The sequence below is a fragment of the Argentina silus genome (assembly GCF_951799395.1).
Source record: "Argentina silus genome assembly, chromosome: 2".
NCBI lineage: Eukaryota > Metazoa > Chordata > Actinopteri > Argentiniformes > Argentinidae > Argentina > Argentina silus.
Genome location: NC_139656.1, coordinates 21,283,497 through 21,305,072, shown reverse-complemented (window position 1 = coordinate 21,305,072; position 21,576 = coordinate 21,283,497). Strand labels below are relative to the sequence as shown.

Below are 21,576 nucleotides of genomic sequence, written 5' to 3'. Positions count from 1 at the left end.
TACAGACAGACTGGCTCTCCATGGAATAACGTGTGTCCAGTGTAGTCAAATCTGACTGACAAGCATGTCTTCCGACTTCCGACACCGTGGGAGGAGCCCTTGACAGAACACGGAAAGGTTACAGTATTGCGTTTGCTGTCAAAAAAAGAGCATAGTATACTAGCATAGTATACATAGTATTTGTGACGAGGTTGAAAATTTGTTGAATACTATATTAAGCCAAAAGAGACAATCTCAATGTTGAAGGTGTGTGTGTGTGTGTGTGTGTGTGTGTGTGTGTGTGTGTGTGTGTGTGTGCGTGTGCGTGTGCGTGTGCGTGTGCGTGTGTGTGTGTGTGTTTGTGAGTGAGAGAATGAGTGTTTGAGTGTGTGAAACAGACTTTTTGTTTCCCTTCTTCTTACACACCGTCTCATAAGACTGGCAGGAAAGTGCAGCCATTTTTAAAGATGGTTCTATTTATAGATAAAGAAGAGACAGAGAAGAGAATGAGAGATTGAAGGACTAGTGGTGAAAAAAAATGACAGGTGTGAGTTGAATCATGGAGGGGGGGATCCTGACACTGTCCAACCAACTATATCGGAGAACTTAAACAGCATTAGTGCTGTTTGTTTTCATAATGTCTAGGGGGGGTGGGGGTCTTGATCTTTTCTGATTTCTATTATATTGTCTAACTTCTATAACATGTAGAAGTTAGGCTAGTTTGTCAATATCAGCCGATATGGTGCTTGTCAACCATGAGCTTGATTTTGGGGAGATGTTGTCAAAAAGAAATTGTGTGAGCAAAAGGCTACCGTCAATCTGCTTACATCTACATCGAGACCGCATACGAAATTGTAAATACTCGACCGAGTTGATGAAGAGAGATGGAGAAAAGGGCAGAAATAGAAACATAGAAAAAACGACGGCCTACACAACATACAGTCGGTAAGGCGGGAAGATAGTGGTCCATCGAAAAAACAGCTAAATGATAGAGCGTCACATCGGTTGAGCAAGACGCGCACTAGAATTTTCTTAAAGCTGCCTCGTTTCATCTGCTATTTTAACAACCAATGACCTTCTCTGAAGAACTACGATATGAATATTAATATGAATGCAAATATCTGCTAGCGCACTGCTTGAACCAACATTTAGGCTATGTTTATTTGTGCGTTTTTCTTAATTAAACCATCTATGTTTTTTTCTGATGGCCCCGATAGCGTGAAGAATTTAGGAGCGTTCCATTATTTAATTTGTGAATGGGTTTTCCCCCCCATGTTTTTTGGAAAGGAACATTTTGTAACGTCGCAATGAACTGCACCATGGATTTCTATCAGATCTCTTACCGGGTATAGTGCTCGTCTAATCGGTGAAAAAAATGGAAACGATGTTCATGTAAACAAGAGCCGACAATCCTCTCAGGTTCGCCCCATTTATTTATTTCATCTGTCAGTATTTCTTGACACATCTGGGAAAAATAGATTTTCTACACCATTCTTCCACGAAGACAGCAATGTCATCATCATCATCCCGGCGTGGTTTTGTTGTTGTCTGATTTTACTACTGGATTTCGGCATAGCCTCTGCGCCAAGCGATATCTAAATCTTTCTGGGAGGTAATGCTTTCACCTTCATTCTGATAACATGAGCGAGAAAATGTTGCCTCTTGATTATTTGAATAACCATCGATGAAATCCACCCATGGTAAGCTGATATTATGTGATAGAATCACAGCTAAGCTATTAGGCTATGCTGTTATTATTGCATGTGAAGCCCATATACATAAGAACTATGGAAAGGTGATATCTTACAATAATTTACGTGAATGCTATTTCGGCTGCAGCACATAGGTCCTATAGGCCATCGTGTGTTTGTATATGATGCCATTTCCTGCAGAAACAACATATGTTTTTTGCGACATACTGTAACTCTAAATATAACGTATTATACGTCTTATTGTGCGTTTTAAGTTCAGTCGTGACTTGAGCTCGTAAATATTTCACAGAAAAACAAGAACTCCATCAGCTGACTTGTGGTGATGGAGCCATGCACGGCATTTTTTTTTCTCTTAAGAACGGATAGATGTGACAGCAAACCACTGAAGCCAGAAGTGGTAATCGGGTAAAACATGCTGAAAGTGTCGTATATACGAAGAAAATGACAAGGGTTTGAGTTGTTTGTGTGAATAAATGGTCGGGTGTATACATTACGCACCACGTCTGTGCGCGTTGTCAGGTGAATGAGATAGCCTACGTGCGCGCCTTTTGGGTGTTGGGGATGTGGTCGTCTGGCAGCGATCGTTTTTGCCAGGAGCTCATAAGGCTTTTTTTTATATATATATCATTGCCACCATTTGTAGTATTTTGACTCAATGAATTTAATGACAGTGTGAGAAAGCATATGCCTTGTGTACAAAACGCAATCTATCAAGCTGCCTCTAGCCACAGTCGTTAAATTGTTCAGACAGAGGGGTGGGGGCGTGGCGTTGAGGCAGTGTGTGTAAAATTGTAGTGCTCTTTACAGGATCAGACGCGATGGGCGCACACAACAGACACACACCTTTCACGATAGATTATTTTTGTTAGAGAATGTCAAATGAACAATGGTCTGTATATAAGCATACTGGATTATTGCTCTGCTCAGAATACCAAAGTGCATTCGAACACCTGGGGTTGGTTTGATGGGGAACACCAATAGGCCTATAGCTGTCAGTGTGACTGCAGATATTGCAGACGGAATTTGTCCCCACCCCTGCAGAGCCATGTGGAGCACTTTTAATCAGTCCAGTCCAGACCTGTTTTTCACATGTGCACAAGGATGTCGGAAAGCTAGCATATTAACTGAATTCAAATCCATAGTGTCACTATGGGTATGTGTGTGCGCCTTTACGTGTAAGTGTAAGTGTTTTCAGTGTTGATATATGGGTGTTTATTAATAATGTTATGTGGGTGTATGGGTGGTATTAGAGAATGTTATTGTTTCTGAGGTATCTGACAATTTGATATGCCCAAGTTAAGGATCAAGAATCATCATCATCATCATCATCATCATCATCATCATCATCACCCATTGACCCTGAACTTGTCTAAAGTTCAGTAATTATACTAGTGAATGTATAGCAACGCCTAGTGGTGGATAAAAACACTTGCAACCTCAGGAGAACCCATGGAGGTGGGCAATGCAGTGGCAAAGTGTTTTATTTCACTGAGATCCTTCTCCCAAACGGTCACAGAATTAAGTCATTCATTTTCATAGCTGTTTTACATTTTCAAATGTAAAAAAAAAATGCTAACATGTAAATCACTATACATTAGAGCACCCTCTCATTGGGTAAATGTGAATGATTATACAACGGTTTGATCAGAACAAGCATTGTGATTGGCCAAGAGGTGTTTGAAGCCATACTTTATTCCCTAAAGTAGACAAAGTAATCAGAAATGAGAGGGTCTGCTGCAATTAATGTGTGTGTGTGTGTAAGAAAGAAAGACAGAAGCAAGCACACTATCTAACCATTTCCCTTAGCAGAGGGCTCAATCGTTCAGTCAGACAAAGACATGCAGTGTGATCTCAGAGATGACAAGTGATTGAAATATTGAGGGATACTCAAATAAGCCTTACAGACAGGGGTAAGAGAAGGCTCACAGAGTGAGGAGATGGAGAGGGAGGGAGGGACTGATGAGTGTCAAACAGACATGGCAGATGCTCACGTTTAAAGCTCATTTCTCCAGAAGAGTGCCGAGGCCCCTTGCCTGGCTGATCTGCAATGAATCTTTTGCGGCGGATTTCCTGGATGCCCCAAATTGAATTTTACCAGGCCAGAGTGTGAGCATCTGAATGATTACATACAGTATGAGTCCTGTTTGTGGGGAGAGAAGAAGAGAGAGTGGGTTAAGGAACCAGAGCAGGTGCATTATTAGCAGTGCATTATAGACTGGGTGTCACTGTGGAACCCAGCTGGTTCTGCTTATGATGAACCCAGCTGGTTCTGATTTTCAACATCTTACTGTTTTCCGCTCTCTATTGCTGGGATGGGAGGTAGAGTAGGGTGCCCATGGGATCAAGATTTATCCCAGAATTGTAGTAGATTAGGTTAAAGAGCACACAGAAAAATGACTAAAGATTGTAAGGTTCTGATCAAACATGCTGAGTCTCATCTGAGTCCAGATAAATCAGACCCTCCATAAAACACTTTACATGTACATTACAGATGTTATGGTTTTTGATGGGAATCCGTTTCCTACCAAAAGCCCTTTGGTCCAGGTACCCAGCTTGTGTTGAAGTATTCCTCCCCATCCAAACACTGGCATCCATTTATTAAAAAAAACAGTATCTTTCTGTACATATATAAGTCCAACACAGTTTGTGATTGGTGTTTTGTCAAGTTGACTTTATAAATAGGATATGCACCAAAGGCCTTGGATTGCTGTTTTGTAATCAAGGTTGAAATGACAACGTTGATTAAACCTGTTTCTGTTGAATCCAGCAAAGCCGTTCATTCACTGAACTGCACAGAGCTAACATAAATGAAGCAGAAAGGGTTAATTGAGGATTTAGAAAAGAGTGAACAAGAGAGGGAGGGAGAGAAAGAGAGAGTTGGATTTAGAATATGATCCCTGCTCAGCAACAGTGCCAGAAAAAAATGGAAAAGGCAGTTGGAACGGGAGGGCAGCGATAGGGGGAAAAACAGATAAGCGACATAAATGTTTCAAAGACATGTTTTAATGGAACATGAATCATACACAACTACCAGGGAAACAGGAATGGTAGAGCAGCCCTCCAGAAACCCTCCCAGCATCCCTTTTCCACTGCCCCAGAAAACATCAGAGGTAAACATTACATTCTCATTGCTCCACTTCAGGATAGGTCAGAGGGCATACTGTACTGGGACACACAGGAGGGGCTATATCTCCTCCTTATACCATTTTAGTTGTCGAGGATATCACATGTGCGTGCCGTGAAGATATATTTCACAGGTTTACATTTGAAATGGACCTCAATATGTATTTGTCACACCTAAACAGACATTCTTCTAGACAGGGAGATGTTAGAGTACTCTAAAAAGTGAGTTTTGAGAGGTACCATACACCAACACGCTCTGTGTTGCTGGGAATAAAAGATGCCTAGTTCAGTTCATTGAGAAAGATGACTCCTGCAGTGCACACATGAACACCTCTGCAAGTGATTTCTAACAGTGTTATTGTTATATGGTACTAGCATGGATTTAAAGGCGTCATACTGTAAACATGGGTCATATACTCTATCTTGGTTGGATGGATGTTGTATTAATATAATCCTGGTTCATTGCCTCATTTTGCTATATATCTGAATGGTGTCACTGGGATAGTAAGTTGGCCTGAAAATGTATGTGCATCTCTAACTGCCATGCATTTTTTATTAAACTGAAAACCAACAAATGCACTGCATTACACAACAGAGAAGTTCATAACAACAGGTCGGGCAGGGCATTTGTGTAGAATAATTTGCATGAAAGATGATAGTCAGGTCTTGTTGAAAAAAGGATGCTGGCATGATGTGCCTGCAGAACGGGGCTCCCCCTCCTCCCCGAGGAACAGCATTCTTATGATTGTCAGTGCTGCACACCTCTCACACTCAACAAGCCCTCTTAGCCTGTCTCTGTACCTCCGCTACAGAGACAGCTAAACTCAGGAGAAGGCAGTGCTGATGGGGAAGGATACACATAGCAACACAGACAGCACATGACAGAAACAGACACATCACAGGAAGTAGTCACCAGCCAGGAAGCTCCCTTGGGACACAGGTCTCAGTGGGATAGTGGTACAAGCCCCCAGTGCAACTGTCTATTTTATGTGTGTGTGTGTGTGTGTGTGTGTGTGTGTGTGTGTGTGTGTGTGTGTGTGTGTGTGTGTGTGTGTGAGAGAGAGAGATATGTTCCCACATTCCCTAGACGATGCAGGACAACGGCAGGTCACGCTGGTTTTGTGTGTGTTTGTGCAAGATTAGGCTCACAGAACCACAGTGTGTCCCTCAAGGACAGACTATTCTGTTGGATGAGAAAATCAGCAGTAGCCCAATGGTAAAACAAAGTGTGAGTGTGCTGCCCTGCTCATCATGGTGCGTATAGTGATGCTGCACATACTATACCCCACATGGTGAGCAGCCAGCCTTAGCACTCTCTTCCTCTACTCTCTATTCTCTATCTCTCTCTCTCTCTCTCTCTCTCTCTCTCTCTCTCTCTCTCTCTCTCTCTCTCTCTCTCTCTCTCTCTCTCTCTGTCTCTCTCTCTCTCTCTTTCGTACAGAGCTTAGGCAATGTCTGGGACTCCGTTGCTAAAGGTATGTATCTGAGACAGTAGAGGTGGTTGTGTGTGACTGTTTGTCTGGGTTGTTTTTTTTGAAGATCTTATGCCTTTCATCCATTTTGGATTTTCGTGTGTGTGTGTGTGTGTGTGTGTGTGTGTGTGTGTGTGTGTGTGTGTGTGTCTGTGTGTGTGTGTGTGTGTGTGTGTGTGTGTGTGTGTGTGTGTGTTAGCCAGTAACCATTCATGTGTGCCGAGTGCACTGAGTCACCTTGGTTACTGCAGATTCCAGTGAGAGATGATGAAGCCAAGGGCAGGTTGGGGTGGGGTATGAGGGGCAGAAGGGAGGGGGAGTGGGAGGTCATTGAGTGCACTGGTATGAGAGAGAGAGAGAGAGAGAGAGAGAGAGAGAGAGAGAGAAAAACTAGAAGGAGGTGTACTTGCTATATCAGGTAATACAGTAGTGTGTGGCTGCTGTCTTCGTTGAACACACACACTGGAAAACAAACCACATTGACCATGCATCCATACACATTGATACTAGTCAAATATACCTAGCAGATCAACTTGCTATTAACAGAATACACATCACTCAGATGATGTGCGTTCGGTTCCTGTCACTTGTACTTGCGTTCTAGCAAAGCAGATAGCAGAGAGGTACAGGCGGTGAGGGAGAGCGAGAGAGAGGAAGGGGACGTTTATTTGGAGTATATTTTTGGTTCCAACTACATGAAAGATTCATCAGTCACTCAGTTTGTAGAGCCCCAAGGAAGAAAAGCTGCCAAGGCAGAGGTGGAAGAGGCAATATCTTGAGGAGTGTGTACATACAACATGCATGTGTTTATTCATCTGTGTATGTTTGGGTCTCTGTTTATGAATCTGTGTACATGGCTGACACTACCCTCAGAGAAGCTCAATGGGGGCGACATCCAATGCTTTTATTTTAATGATAGTCATTTCATCGTACTGGATGTGGATATAGGCTTGTAACATTAGAGCTGAGATGAGTTTGTCATTTGGAGCATAATACGTTAATGTGGACCAATGCACTGCATATTGGTTACATTGGTTATCAATTGGTTATTTATGCTATGCCAACTAAGCTATACATAATGCAGGTGTGCATAAATACTAATTAAAAAGTGGAAAATTGGATCCATAGCATGTCCACTTTTTCATTGAGATCATCATGAACGACAATGCTAACATCCCCCTTTGTGAATATCTAGAGGCTGGAGAGAGACACGTAGCAGACAGTGTTGCTAGGAGACCACACACACAGTGACTGGTGTGAGAGACTCTGCTTCACATCCCTCCCCCATTCTCACAATCCAGCTCCTTTTCCCTTTGACTGTTTATCTATCCCTTCCCCTTTTCACCATTTACTTAGCCCTCACTCCTGTTCTATGTCTCAATATTTCTCTCTATCAATCTGCCCCCACTTTGTTTTCAGTCTATTTGTATTTATCTTTTCCCTGGTCTCTCTCCCTCTCCGTCTGTCTATTTATCGGCTTCCCTCATCTTTCTCCATAGCCCCTCCCCTCTCTCCCTCCTGCTGTCTCCCTCTCCATCACTCTCTCTATTCCTCTCTCTCTGTCTTTGCATCTCTACTTACCCATTTTACTCTTGAACGTTTATCACGCCCCTCCTTCTCTCCTTCTTCCTCTCTCTCCCAGTCCTCCTCCCTCTTGCTTTCTCTCTCTCAGTCCTCCTCTCTCTCTCCCTCACTCCCAGTCCTACTTCCTGGTTGACCCACTGCACCATGTCAGGCTACCATGGCACACAGCCGGGGTCTTCAGAGTGTGGTGATAGTGGTGTGGAGCGTGGTCACGGGGGTCAGGACATGATATCAGAATGCAGCAGCGAAACCCTGTAACGGGCCATCACTGAGGAGTGACAGCAGCCCCGCTGCCCCCCCAGCCCTGCCACCACACTGACAGCCAGGTGTACCCACACCACTGGGAGGAGGGGGAGGAGGAGGAGGGAAGGAGAGTAGGAATAAGGGGATGAGGAGGAGGGGACTGTAGTGCTCACTGTCTCGAGAGCATCACCCACAAACAACCCACATGGCAGCAAATGCAAAACACGCATCCAAAAGTCATCCAAGGTTGAGTTTAGAGAAATGTAGAAACAGCCAGTTCTTTGACATCGCAGATCGTCAATATGTATTGTTAGCCACTGCCTTTTTTTACAGACAGAGATTCTTACAGTTATTTTTGTTTAATTAATTAATTTTCCCTTTGTATGTCAGTTCTCAACATCTTATAAGGATGTGTGGATGAGCCTTTGGGGTTATAGCTTAAAGGGTTTTTATTTGTGTGTGTGTGTGTGTGTGTGTGTGTGTGTGTGTGTCTGTGTGTGTGTGTGTGTGTGTGATTTGTTTGTTTATTTGCATGAATTGGTCAATTCTCTGCAGCCTTGCATCCAGATCAGTTATATGAATCACGCCTCCATCTGCCCCCTACCTCTAATGAGGTTGAGACTTTGGCCCCCAGAAATGCCTCTTAAGTTGCGTTTAAAATCCCCAAATTGGTGTTTTAATATGTGAGTGCATGGTTTGGTTGCATATATGCACTTTGACTGCATATTGTGTGTGTGTGTGTGTGTGTGTGTGCACGCGTGTGTGGGTGCACTTCCTATAAAAACTGAATAATGTGTGATGCATTGCTCTATGGATTTATATCTGTGCTAACAGTGATATGTTTGTAGATGAAGTCTCTGTGAACCCCTCCCTGGTGAACCATCTCCCAGTGTCCTCCGCCTGTGTAATTGCACACTTCCCCACAGCTGTAATGCGACAATTGCAGGGCTGCCTGCTCAGCTGCCAGATCCTGGAAACCCAAATCAAAGGCCCTGTTAACAAAAGCCCAACCTACAGTCTCAGTTCTCTAACCTAATTAACACTGAGTCACACAGCATGGCAGCCTCGCCAGTGGGGGGTTGTGGGTAAGGCTCTGGACAACAGAATAGCAGGGGCCACTCTGTCACACAGGGTGACACATTGAGGCATGTCAGAAACATTGAAGGTATGACATCGCTCAATATGATGTCATTTCCCATCACAAGGATTGCATTCTAATCCGATGTAAGTATTGATTTTCGTTGGCCATATTGGTGTCACATTCTTTATCTCATTTATAGAATCTCTCCATAACTTCAGCTTGTAAGAATAAGTCCAACAAAAAATTAACAACAATGTGAAGAAACAAATAAAAGGTTGAAATGAGCTACATGGAATGGATTGTTTGTTTTTGAGTATTAAACTGTGTTGGAAGGATAAGGGTTACTCCTGTATGGGTGTGGGATTGAGTGCACAATTAAATGTGTATTTGAGATATGAGGACCATTATGTTTTCTGTCCAGATAGTCTATATATGTAAGCTGACTTTTGATCCAATGTTGGCGACAATATTCAAATTAAAACTAACGTCAGAGGCAGTAATGATGAATGTCCCACGGTCCACCACCAACAGCTTCATTTCGACAAATAAGAAGGATAAATACTGTAAACGCACACCGCTGACAGCTGCACTTTTCTTAGCCAATCGCAGTGCACACTCACATACTTCAACGCACAAACACTGTGGGGCCCTCAGATATCTGCCCTACAACAAGCCTGACTCCTCATGGGGTGAGCGTGTACTGGAAGCCCTGCGTGCGCTACATATGACAAACCACATTACTGCCTGTGTAGCAGACAGGCTTAGCTAGGCCACCCCAAGGCCTGCAGCCAGAGCAACACTGCAGCCGAGTTACCATGCTTACTCAGATATTCATAATTGGATAATGAAAATATAAATAGTTTTCATGTGATACACTGTTGGTTGGGATAAACAAATCAGCTCCCTCCATAAACATACAGTACATGTGCCTGAATGGTGGCCCAGTTGTTGAGGTGGTCTGCCATGATGACACCTTATAAGCTACATTTCCTGCACTGCAGTCACCAGTATTCTGAGGTGTTCATTATTTGTCTGATATTTTGGCAATATGGTTGATGTGCTGTTGGATGCTGCTTCCGATCTGGGATTTAACTCTCGCACCTGATCACAAGACCATGTCTTTGAGCACCTCATGGTTTTGTCTGTAGTGGCTCCTCTTAGCCTGGTCATCTGTATGAAAGTGAATGACCAAGGCAAAGATGTGCTGTACTCTACAAACTGTATGTCAAGCTGACAGCTGTGCAAGAGGCAATTGGGCATGGTGGAAATAGCTTTGTCAGTTGAACATTAGTTATGATATTGTTCTCTTCTTCTCTATGTCTAGGTGACACAAGGGAGGCCTGGAGTGACACACATCCCTTTCTCCCTATTGGTCTTCTATACCATGAGCTCTGGCTCCGCCCAGGATGTGGCGGTGGAGCATTTCTTGCGTGACATAGAGAGGCGGGGCAAGCGGCTACATTGCGCTGTGATTGGCTGCGAGGAGGATCGTCCCCGCGGCGACATGAACCTGCTGTATCGCAAGAGCCGCCTGGACTGGAGGCACAAGGACCAGGAGGGCAGCAAGAAGAGGTGAGTGGGGGAACAGCGGCAGTGCTGGAGAGCTGGAATGAGATTTTGTTTTTCAGTTCAGTTGAGTTGTACATTTCTGAGCTGAAGTGGAAGAGTTTTATGGGTCATATTCTATGTGCAACCTCTGAAATTCCCATCAGTGGGTGTGTGTGGGAGGGGAGAGTCAAGAAACAAGAGCCCAGAGTAGAAGAAGATGGGAAGTGGAGCTGCACAGCCTCTATTCTAGGGACAATGTGGCTCTTTGGTGCCTATGTAGATTATGGCAAGCAAGCACACACACTTAAACACCCGCAGGGGGTGCGCACGCACACACACACACACACACACACACACACACACACACACACACACACACACACACACACACATACACACACACACACACACACACACACACACACACACACACACACACACACACACACACAGCTCTTCACATAATGTAATGAGACAGAAAACAGTTGCATCTCTGTTCTCCATGCTGAACAGCCTCAGTGCTGCTTCCGCTGCCTGCATTTTTGAATAGGAAGGTGCAAGCTCCAATTGTCTCCATATTTGCTTCATTGTCTCAGAGGGATCATGGCATTTTTAACCCACATACTGTAGTTAAAGTTACATTCTATTGCTCTACTTCCCCCTCTCTCCAACCACCCAGCCAACATGCACCCAGGGATCACTCACATGCAATAACCTCTGAAATGAGCCCTTTCATTGCATGCTCGGAAGCACGTCTCCTCGCAAACAAAAACCTAGTTAGATAGATAGATAGAAACTTATCCCAGGGGGAAATTCAGGTTCCAAGTAGCATACAGACATAGGGGTATCACACATAACATACACATACAACATACAACATTAACAGCATTTTATACAGGCGAGGTGCAGTTGTAAATGTCTTTGCAGTTAGGTGAGGTGCAAAAAGGTAAGGCAGACAGTGCAATTATAGCATTAAATACAAAAAACTAAATACGGGCTACATAAATATGGACTATTTTAAAGTGCATTTAGTCTGGGCTGGTGGAGGGAGGTAGGGGCTGTGTATGAGACCTAGCATAGCTAGTAAACATTGTAGATAATGAGGTGAAACAGTGACATGATACATGATAGTGATATGATACAGAGGGTGGAGGTTATGCAGAGAAGTCCATCTCTTTGCCCTTGATTGACCTATTGTAGAGTTGTATGGCTCTGGGGACAAATGATTTAGTCAGTCTGTCAGTGTACCCACCCAGCTCCTACTCGTTCCCAGCAGTAAACAAAAGCCTGTCCTGGCCTGCTATACAGTAGGGATCTCCGAGCCAGTCCTCCGTCCTGCTATAGGGATCTCAGATCCCACCCATTCCTCCCTGTCGCCACCTCTCCACAGTGGATTGAGCTTCACTGAAATGGGATCAATAGATTCCTCTTGTGTAATAGAATTGGTAGATATGGAGATGAGATGATATATGCTTTACGCCCAGTTGACTCTTTATGTATGGTTTTTGATGGTGCACTGAACATTCGTATGAAATGTAGTTGTCCTTTTTCCTGGTGATTTCAGCACAAAAGTAAATATCTTTACACTGTTGTTATGGCCAAGTCACATGGATCAAGATAAAGATTGTTAATCTATTCTTGGTGTAGTATATGAAGATTTGGACCATATCAGGCTCTAACTGCCCATCACATGTCTTTGTCAGATTTAATCAATTAGCGGTTTGATTGGTGTGATATTGATCTTGATTTTACTCATTAAGAATACAAAAATGATTTGATACTTTAGATGCAAGTGACCTTCAGAAGACAATTATTGATATGAAGTGCTGAAAGTTCTACTATATTCTAAGTAAAAAATCTATTTGTGGAAATATTACAGTTGGAATGTGTCACAAAGGAGGCACAATTATGAACATTAGACAATATACTGTATTCACTTTGGCAATTCCACAGTGTTTTTCATTTTTGTATATGTTTTGAGTGAGCTGGTTCTGGTGCTTGTTTGCAGTATGTACTAACCGTCCCTCTGCAATATCATGTACAATTTCATGGGTTTAAAGGCAAACCACTAAACAAATAACAGCTACCAGTTGCCATGGAAATAGATCAAATTCTTCTTGAGGTCACAGGTGTAGTGAAGCGATATGAGAGTAATAGATTAACATTGAGATAAATCCAATAAGTTATAGGGCGAGTAGTCTGATAGGAGTAGATAGATTTTGGGGGGTTGGCAGGGAAGTCATTTCCTAATTGAATGTGTTTGTGAGGGGAGCAGATGTGGAGGGATGGAAAAAAGGATGTGAGTGCTGAAAAGGGAGGGGCCTCCCCACAGATACTGGCATGCACAGCTGCTGCACTGCCTCGCCCAATCTCTCATCACTCACTCCAACGACAAACTATGCTCTCTGTGCCATCCATGCATGAGAGGGAGTGAGTGTATACTGTATGTGGGTGTGTGTTTATGCAGAAGATGAGACTGTGTGTGTGTGTGTGTGTGTGTGTGTGTGTGTGTGTGTGTGTGTGTGTATGATAGAGAGAGAGAGAAATAGAGGGAGCCAGAGGACTGCAAATTAAATTGACTGTAAGCTATTTAAAGACCATGTTTAAAGGGAAAAGGAAAGGAAGAGAAAAGGGGGAGGTCAACACAATGGGAAAATAAATGAATGTCCTTTACTGAATCATGACTGCTGAATGAGGATATGTTTTTCTGCCATTTTCCAGCTCCAGCCAAAAGGACCCCTCCTCAGCCACTGTGGGCAAGGTCCGAGACCTGGCGTCCTTCCGCCGTCACTTCCGTATGGGCTTCATGACCATGCCAGCCTCCCAGGACCTGTCCCCTCACTCCTGTGCGTCGGCCATGGCCCCGCGATCCCAATCCTGCCATGCTGTTGGCGCAGGGGACAACAGTCTGGAGAACGGGGATTACTCAGATACCCAGTCCCAGCATGGCGGGCGCTGCCCTCCAGCCAAGCCCAGACGCCACCCAAGCACCCGGCTCAGCTCCTCCTCTTCTGACCCCAGAGGAACCCATGCACCCCCGGAGGCACCACCGCCCCCCCCTCCCACACACCCACAGTCCAAACACTCGGAAAAGAAGAACGGTAGGTCAACAGGAATGAGGGAAGTTGTTATTGCTGTCCCTGTTCTGATGATTAGATTGAATAATACGTTTTCCTTTTGCTACAGCCATGAAGAAGTCTGACTCAGGGGACATGGGAGGGAAGAAGGTGCCTCCTCTGAAACCTAAGCGAAGCCCCAGCACTCAGCTCTCATTTGACCCCCCACCACCCCGTGTGCCCCCCCCTGCCACGCCCCTGTCATTTCAGACGGCAGAGGGGCAGCCTCAGGGGGAGGAGGGAGACGACGAGCCTGTCTACATAGAGATGGTTGGACAGGTGTTCACCAGGGACAGTCAGACTGCCACCCCTCACCCTGTCACCCCCATTGCCACCACGCCAGACTCTGACTCTGACCAGAGTGAGGCCATCTATGAGGAGATGAAATACCCGCTGCCTGAGGACAGAGAGTCCCACAAACGCCTGCCTCTCAAACACGAGAGACTGAAATCCTCCAAACACTTCCATTCCACCACCTCCTCCTCCAGCACCTCCTCTCCTCTACCTCGGCCCTCCTCCTCCTCCCCCTCCTGCTCCAAACCTAAAGCCACTGTGTCCATCTCCCACTCCTCGCCCCTCCCTTCTTCCTCCTCCTCCTCCACCCCTGTTCCTCAGTCCCTCTCCTCAAGCCCACACCCTCCTCGAGCCCCTACCCCCTACCTACTGCAGGGGGGCAAATCAGAGACAGAGTTTAACAGTAAGATCCCTGCTCCCTTCCCCAACCTCCTGCAGCACCGCCCTCCGCTGCTCGCCTTCCCCCAGCCAGCAGCAGCCTCCAGTGGGGTTGGGGTCCAACACAAGGCTGCTGCTGCTGCCAAACTGGGAACCATCATCATCCAAACCTCCTCCAGTTTGACAGCTCCAGCCAGCACCTCCTCCACCACCCCCACCTCCAACCTCCCGGTGCCCCTGTCAGGTTCCAAGGAGTCCTCTGGGGGGAGTGGATCCCAGCAGGAGAAGCAGACAGACCGCAGAGAAGCCCAGCTCGGCCCTGCACCGGGATTGAGGGCCAGGAGCCACTCTACACCCCTGCCCCCCTCCTCCAAGTCCACCTCCCCCTATTCTCACCACCACCACCACCCTCACCACCGACCCTCACACTATCACCACTACCGCAAGCCTGAGAGAGGAGACTCACCTGCCCCCATAAAACCCAGCTCCCAGACCTCCAGCCAGTCCACTGCCCAGACCCAAACCCAGGGCTCAGGCAAGGAGGGCAAGTCTGTGAGCTTCTGCTTAAAGTCAGACAAAGGAGAGAGGGATCGGGACAGAGATAGAGACAGAGACAGAGACAGAGACAGAGACAGAGACAGAGACAGAGAAAGGGACAGGGACAGGGATAGGGATAGGGACAGGGACAGAGAAAGGGACAGAGACAGGGACAGAGACAGAGAACGGGACAGGGATCGGGAGGGAGGGACACATTCGGCCACTGAAGGCACTCCCACCACCAGCAGCCACACATCTCAGACCAGTGCCAGTTCAACCCCGACCCCGTCCTCCTCATCCCAACGCTCCCACTCTAGACCACACCTCCACCGCTCACACACCCCTCACGGCCTGCCCACCTACAAGCCTCCCTCCTCAGACAGCCCCCTGCTGTGGACCTACCCCTCAGTGGGCTTCCGTAGACCCCCTGCATACGACAGCCTAAGAGGGGGTTCTCAGCTACCCTCATTGCACCATGCCTCAGACGGGGCCTCCAAAAGCGGCCCGGCCCCTGGCTCCCTCCAGGGGAAAGCTGGGTTCATGCCCTGGGACAGCAGCGGGGGCCTGGGCTTTGGTGATGACGGATCCTACTGGCCCATGCACAGGAAACTCTCCTTCAGCCATGGGAGCAGCAGAGAGACAGAGAGTAAGTAAACATGAGATGGGTGCCGTCATGTACTGTAGCAAGCTAGCACTTCACTGTCACAAGGGGTTAGAGTTCAGAAAGAGAGGACAGAGGACAGTGTTTGAATTTGAACTGCAGAGTTGCTTTGAGAAACTTCAATCATCCCAGGGGTCATCATGGAGTATTATACATGGCATCTGTCACCATAATGTATCCAGTAAAGAGATCATTCATTGAACATGTGATCTTGCTCTCTATCATCCTGATATTCCTGTTGTTATCTTCCCCTTCTCTCAGAAGATGAGGGCCGGGCGTGGAATGGCAGTGCAGACGCCCTCCTACGGATGGACAAGGAGGAGCTGGGCCCCGGGCCTCGAGGAGGACACTCTGGCATCCCAGTGCGCTTCAGTGGAGCCAGTGGGAGGGGTCTGGGCCACAGTGAGTCCCTGGCCGGGATGGAGGGCACCTCAGGGTTCAGGGCCCTGCCTAGAGGGGGCCTTCCGCTCCCCTGCCAAACCTTTCCTGCCTGTCGCAATGGGGGTAGGCAAAGAGAACCTGAACATGATCCTTGTGTTAATGTGTTCTAAAATATGTGTAAGATTTCACAGCACATAAAAAGCTTAAGGCAAGTGATTTAGAAAGAGACCACATCAGCAGGTTTATCTGAAAATCCTATTATCTGCATTTCTTAAATCTATGCTCACATCATAATTGTTTTATGGTTTGAAATCATAAGTGACAGCATGGGAGAATCATGGAATTTAGTACCAGTGTTTGAGAAAATCAACCAAGCTGATGAGATATACAATCAGTTAGTTCAATATTATTTCATACACATACATTTGTATTTGCTCTGCAAGCCTGCTTGACTTGTTTGCCAGTGAACTTAGTATCTGTTGACGCAAAATGAAAAATAGAGGATACACAGAAAGAGCAGCACTAGTTAAGAGTAAGACATGCCGGATCAATTGTTGCCCAATTTCAATTGTTTCCCACACACCCCCGTACACATACACACCCTTGAACATACGGTGCACTCAAAACATTTTAGTAATCATTATATGATTATATACAGGTGTACTGGATATAATGCTTGATTTCTTGTATTGCAGAACTAGGGCGGTTGGGCCGTTCGTCCTCCACCTCTGGGGTGAGGCAGGTGAGTGGAGGAGACGTCCAGAGACAGAGCAGTCTACCTGCACGAGAGGCACTTAGTCAGGTGAATATAGTACATATAATCCTAATGATGATTAACATGGTAATGATGATGATTTGTTCATTAAATGCCGTTATCATGATTACTATCAATAGCACTTGTAGTAGTAGCAGCACGATCATTGGTATCATTCTCTCTGCCGATAGCAACAATGTTCCTCCAGATCTATTTATAGCATGCAGCTTGATATGTTCACTGAGCAGAATAAGGTCGTGGCCAGCCTTAAAGAATAAGTGCAGGAGAGAGGGATGCATGAACTGACGTATGTAGAGATGCGTAGAAGTGAAGAGTATGCTGTACAGTGTTTTGGAGCAGTGAGCTGCTGTCCAATAGCATAGCGTTTTGCCCAGTCACTTGGCTGCATCTCAAATGCTGACGCAGTTGGAGTGTGCTGCAGAGAATGTCTGTGTGTGCTTGCTTGACCCTCCCTCCCACAGTCGGGGAGCCACTGTGTTTAAGGTGGTGTAACACTGCCTCGTGGTGGCAGTCTTTGGTACCTCACATCCTTATGCATGCTCTGGGAGGGCTTGGTTGGGCTGGGGCCTGAATGATACCACAGGGATACAGTGTTAATGCAGGCTCTTCTTCAGGCTCTTTGAATGATACCCCATTGATAGAAAAACCTCAAATCATGGATTTTCTTCTACTCCTTTTCCCTCTGCTTTCTCAGTTGCACTGCCTTTCCCACTCCCAGACTCCCTGCAGTCCCAGCCTGTCCAGGCAGCAGCAGCAGCTCCACCTCCACCAACAGCAGCTGCAGTTACAGCAGCAGCTCCAGCAGCTCCAGCAGCAGCACCACCTCCAGCTGCAGTTCCAGCACCTCGCCCAGCTGGCGCAGGGACAGCCTCTCACCACAGGGGGCACCACCCAATCTGCAGCCCAGACCCAAAGAGATGGCAAGCTGCTGGAGGTCATTGAACGCAAACGTTGCCTGTGCAAAGAGATCAAGGCCCACAGACGCCCTGACAAAAGCTTGTGTAAACAGGACAGCATGCCCATCCTCCCAAGCTGGAGACGGACCCCTGAGCCCCGAAAGACTGGCACGCCTCCCTGCCAGAGGCCACAGGCAGTGGTGTGGGACACGGCTATCTAGGAGAGGCGGGGCAGCGGCAATAGACAGGGGCAGGTATTATTGGTATGGAGTTGAGGCACATCTCTGTTGCTTGGGGAAAGAGTAAAGGTGGACAGGATGGAGGACTATTCTCTCTCGTTGAAGTGACAGTGGGATAACTCCCACCCCATCCGAAGACAGAGTATGTGTGTGAGAAATATAGGGTATTGTGCTCTCACATGGTACGATTAACTTCATGTGGAGCAGAGACAAAGACAGCAATGAAAGTTTGACAAAGGGTTTCTACAAGGTTATTGACAGTGGAATTGTCTAGGTCAGAATGATAATGAAGAAAAAAAACAATGAGGAAATGATTTTGCCAAGAGTGATCAAAAGAGGAGCAGAGTGGGAAGATGCAGTGGAGGAATTTAGAAAATCAACCAAGCTGAAGAGATATACAATCAGTTAGTACAATGTGATTTCATACACATGAATTTGTATTTGCTCTGCAAGCCTGCTTGACTCTTTTGCCAGTGAACTCAGTATCTGTTGACACAAAATGAAAAAAGAGGATACTCAGAAAGAGCAGCACTAGTTAAAGAGTAAGGCATGCTTGATCAATTGTTGCCCAATTTCCCCCTAACTTACAGTTATACATACAGTATAACATCTTGCAGTAAACATGAATTATATTCCAAGACAAAAACAGACATTGAAGGTTAGTTTAAATACTGTAAGGCATGCAGTTGATCTTCAACAAGACACACTCCATGCACACAGTATAGTCGGCCTAAAGTCAAGCACACATATACAGACACTTAGAAAATACATATACATACTCTTCAAGCTTTGATTAAAAAAAAAATAGGGGAAATAGATACTGAAGAGTGTGAGAGAATTTCTGAATGCATATGGGAGGTCTCTGTATCAGTAGATTGTCATTGTGAATGCAAATAATCATTACTGAGGAGGGAAATACTACCTAACTGTTTGCATATTTGTAATGTAAATATACAGACTTTCTCAACGTTTCTGCAATTTTATAGCAATATGCTCCCATTGTCGGAGTAACATTATTAAAACGTGTCAACTAGCCAAACATATCTCAGACTTGAATGAAGTCACAATTACCGTATCATTTCCTGCATGTCATAACAGACATACAGTGCTGTAAAAACCATATGAATTAATCTACTACAATTTATTGTGTGGAGATGGTCATGTGTCATATTTTAACAAATAGTAGATCTTGAAAATTATATGATATCATTATATCACTACATACACCATAGAGAGTCCTGCTGAAATGTCATGTTGTGGTTGTATAAAAAGAGTAATATGTTGTTGGGGGAATATTTTGAAAAGGTCATACAACAGATGGCACATACACTCAAACTGAATATAAAGGGACACTGATTAATTGTACAAAACATCACTGGTCATGTGGATTCACAGATGCATATGGTGATCGTCCCACCCCACAAAAACAATGCTTTTAGCACTGACACCTATCAACACAGACTGTAGAGGATGCTGCAACTGATAGGGCAGTGCAAAATCACAACCCTCAAACAGAATGCTGGAACAACCTGCACAAAAAGCATACGCTTAAAATAAAATAAAACCCCTATATACTGTAAATAGTTATGTACAACTGTATTGAAAATGTAGCAATTATTTCCACTTTCATACTTGTAATCAATAAATATAATGTAGCATATAATGTATAAACGTAAATTTGTTCATTTGTTTTCTAAAAGAATTAGGTACTTTATCTGTTGAAATTGGTCCACACATTACTGTATGTTACTACCAATAAATGGCAAGCCCACCAGACAAAGGCACAGTCTCACAATTGTCATTCATATTTATGCAAGACTCCCTTTAAACAGTACAATTGTTGTAGGTAAGCCCTTTTCTACATACATTTTATTTGTGTACAGGTTTGAGCAACTCAGTTTGATCATTGTTTGGACATTTTGAAATACTTTGCTGCTATCTTGAACTACTACTTTTGTTATTAATTGAATTACAATGGTATGACCATAATTAACATTACTACTATTGTGGTTATTGTTACATTTTTGTTTTATTTCCAAAAGCCATGTGAGATGAAGTATGTACTTTGAAGAGTGAATCCCTCTGTAATTGTATTATGGCACTTGAATGTCTATTGGTTGTTGTTGTCATTTTAATAGTTAGCACCAACCTGTACAGTTACACACAGTGAAAAGATATCAAAATGTTTCGGTGACATGAACCAATGTTACCAAGTCACTGCTTCACTTTTGCAACACCAAATTGTTTTGGTGGTCCTGGTTATCAACCATTTGAAAACAGTTTCAAACAAACAGAGGGGAGGACCACATTGAGGGAAAAGGGCAAGTGCAATGCATGCAGGGATTCCTTACATTGAAAACATTCAAATGAGATTGACAATTGTGCCCAAATGTATTTCAGATATACACCAAGTAATCATCTTGTTTTAATTTATTACAACAATTGATAACTTAGGAATCATTACAAAATAGTTTACAGAAGCTGTCAGCTTTGCGTGTCTACTAAAACAGTGGCCATTATATGAGTGCCATACTATATTGATATGGTCAAATATGGTGTACCATGGAGATCACTGTAGTGATATATTTGCATTGATATCGTCATTAAATAAATTTTATATAATGAACAGGATCTTTCCATGTCTTTATGTTACATGTTGGCATACAACTGACATGATCTGCCCTTTCATCATCTTAGGGGTTTGGTGACAGGCTCTAGGATCTGGGTTGAGCAGACGCAAACAAAAAGGACAGTTCAATAATGTATTGAACAAGTTTAAATGTTTCATTATATGTTATCAGTTTAAATGTTTCATTATATTTCTCTTGGTTAATCACATGCAGATTAGTCAGATGTGACATGAATTATTGGTAGGATGATGAGTAGTGATACACAGGGCTGGATATGTTTCCAACAAAAGGCTAATATCTACTGTGTGTAGCCCTTGGACACACACATCATGTAATGTCCTAGATTTCCAAGTGAGGGCTCTACTTCAACTGTGCAGTGCTTTTCCCTGATTCATGCATCTGAAAATGCAGTAGACACGCACGTACGCATGCACGCACAAACGCACGCACACACACAGACACGCACGCACGCACGCACGCACACACACACACACACACACACACACACACACACACACACAGTCTTAACCTCTAACTCACACAGGCTAACATGCTAATATGCGGATGCCAGTTGCACTGCAGGCCACGTCACATGGCACCGGGAATACTGCAGAGTAATCCATCAGACTTTAGACTTGACCCCTGCATTGCCAACAGACTGACTGGGCTGAGACACAACTGACACGCAATGCAGGGATAAACTTAAGAAGGCAACTGAAAAAAACAACTCTGGCTATGTTTCAAATGGACTCTCACCAGGGTGCACCCTTTTGACTCAGTGGGTTGACTTCTCCTATGACAGTTTATATATATATTAATATATGCCATTTAGCTGACACTTTTATCCAAAGCAACTCACATTGCAGTGAGTGCATACATTCCAGTATATATGGTCCCAGCAGGAATCAAACCCACAACCTAAGTGTT

General features: G+C 44.7%; 1 protein-coding gene across 1 annotated transcript; it reads left to right on the top strand.

The window, feature by feature from the left end:
* Window positions 1-10,578: 10,578 nt before the first annotated feature.
* nyap1 (neuronal tyrosine phosphorylated phosphoinositide-3-kinase adaptor 1) lies at window positions 10,579-18,001 on the top strand (the record flags this gene model as incomplete). The annotated part of the gene is made up of 6 exons (XM_083686076.1): window positions 10,579-10,766; window positions 13,464-13,843; window positions 13,929-15,713; window positions 15,990-16,232; window positions 16,805-16,911; window positions 17,579-18,001. 6 exons carry the CDS (start codon window positions 10,579-10,581, stop codon window positions 17,999-18,001), a joined length of 3,126 nt encoding a protein of 1,041 aa, XP_083542202.1.
* Between the last annotated feature and the right edge of the window lie 3,575 nt (window positions 18,002-21,576).